Source organism: Symsagittifera roscoffensis, chromosome 3, assembly GCF_963678635.1.
Source record: "Symsagittifera roscoffensis chromosome 3, txSymRosc1.1, whole genome shotgun sequence".
NCBI lineage: Eukaryota > Metazoa > Xenacoelomorpha > Acoela > Convolutidae > Symsagittifera > Symsagittifera roscoffensis.
In genome coordinates, this window is record NC_087064.1 from 22,352,012 (window position 1) to 22,353,061 (window position 1,050).

Below are 1,050 nucleotides of genomic sequence, written 5' to 3' on the forward strand. Positions count from 1 at the left end.
GAACTTCAGATTTATTTAGAAAAAAAAACTTTAGATTTATTTTATTTTACTCAAGTATTCCTTGTTATTACTGCAACATAGACCTTAAAAGGCAGCGGGAACATTCAGGGAATCGCCCTGAGACTAGCAGTTGTATATTTTTGTAGAACAACGGATGTTTCACAATGATTTTGCGGAATGAGAGTGTAAAAAGATGACAAGGAGAATGTGCATCATTGGTTGTTTTCAATGGCAAATTTCTTCAGTACCTTCACAAACTTGACTGTTGGTTAAAAACACTCTTTAAAACACTTTTTATACTGCTTGGGTTAAGTTGGCTCTTTGTTTTTGCAGTTTTTTGCGGAAACTTATTTTTGATTGTACTTATTTAGTATTGATGTACACTAAGGTTATTCAGAGTAAATTTAGTGAAAGTTAGAGTAAGCGTAGATGCTGCATGGGGGGTTAGTGCGGCTATAGAGCAATCTGAGGATATCATTTATTTTCTGGTACGTGAGACCAGCAATGAGAACATACTAGAGGCGGTTTGTGCGATTAAGTTGAAGATCATTACAATTTTTTCTTTTTTCTTCACAAATTTTTTAGACCTTGTTTTTTGTATAATTTTTATCTTGAACGAAAAAAAAAACAGATTATTTGTTTTAAGCCACAAGGGCTGTCTTGTGCAAGGACTCTTTTCCCATGTTGATTATCAGAAAATTATCAAGCATTTTTAAAGCGTAGTTTTAAAGCAATTTCAAGTGGTTGAAAAATGTTATCATTTTTTGAAGTAGGAAAACTGTCATTCACAGTTCTTTTGTTTGATTAAAATTGCTTTGTGTGCAAAGAAAAATTTACTACCCTGGAAAATGTGTCGTGCAAAACTAAGTTTTTGATTGAAAAGATGTGATTTTAGGGTAGCGTAAAGAATTGAGGAGGAAAAATGCTTGTTTTTATGAATGATTTATAAATTAGTATAGCACAAAGTTTACTGATTTTACTTTTACATAAAACGCGCAAAAGGACGACTTGAGTTCTGTGAAATTTTGCAAGACCTGTGACTTCGTTTGG

The 1,050-nt window shown here is 32.6% G+C and overlaps 1 protein-coding gene across 1 annotated transcript in view; it reads left to right on the forward strand.

The window, feature by feature from the left end:
* Positions 1–436: 436 nt before the first annotated feature.
* LOC134841631 (uncharacterized) overlaps positions 437–1,050 on the forward strand; it is a 38,578-nt gene continuing 37,964 nt past the window's right edge. The window contains exon 1 of the mRNA XM_063857662.1: positions 437–443. Coding sequence (XP_063713732.1) covers positions 437–443 — 7 coding nt within the window. The remainder of the gene's footprint in view (positions 444–1,050) is intronic.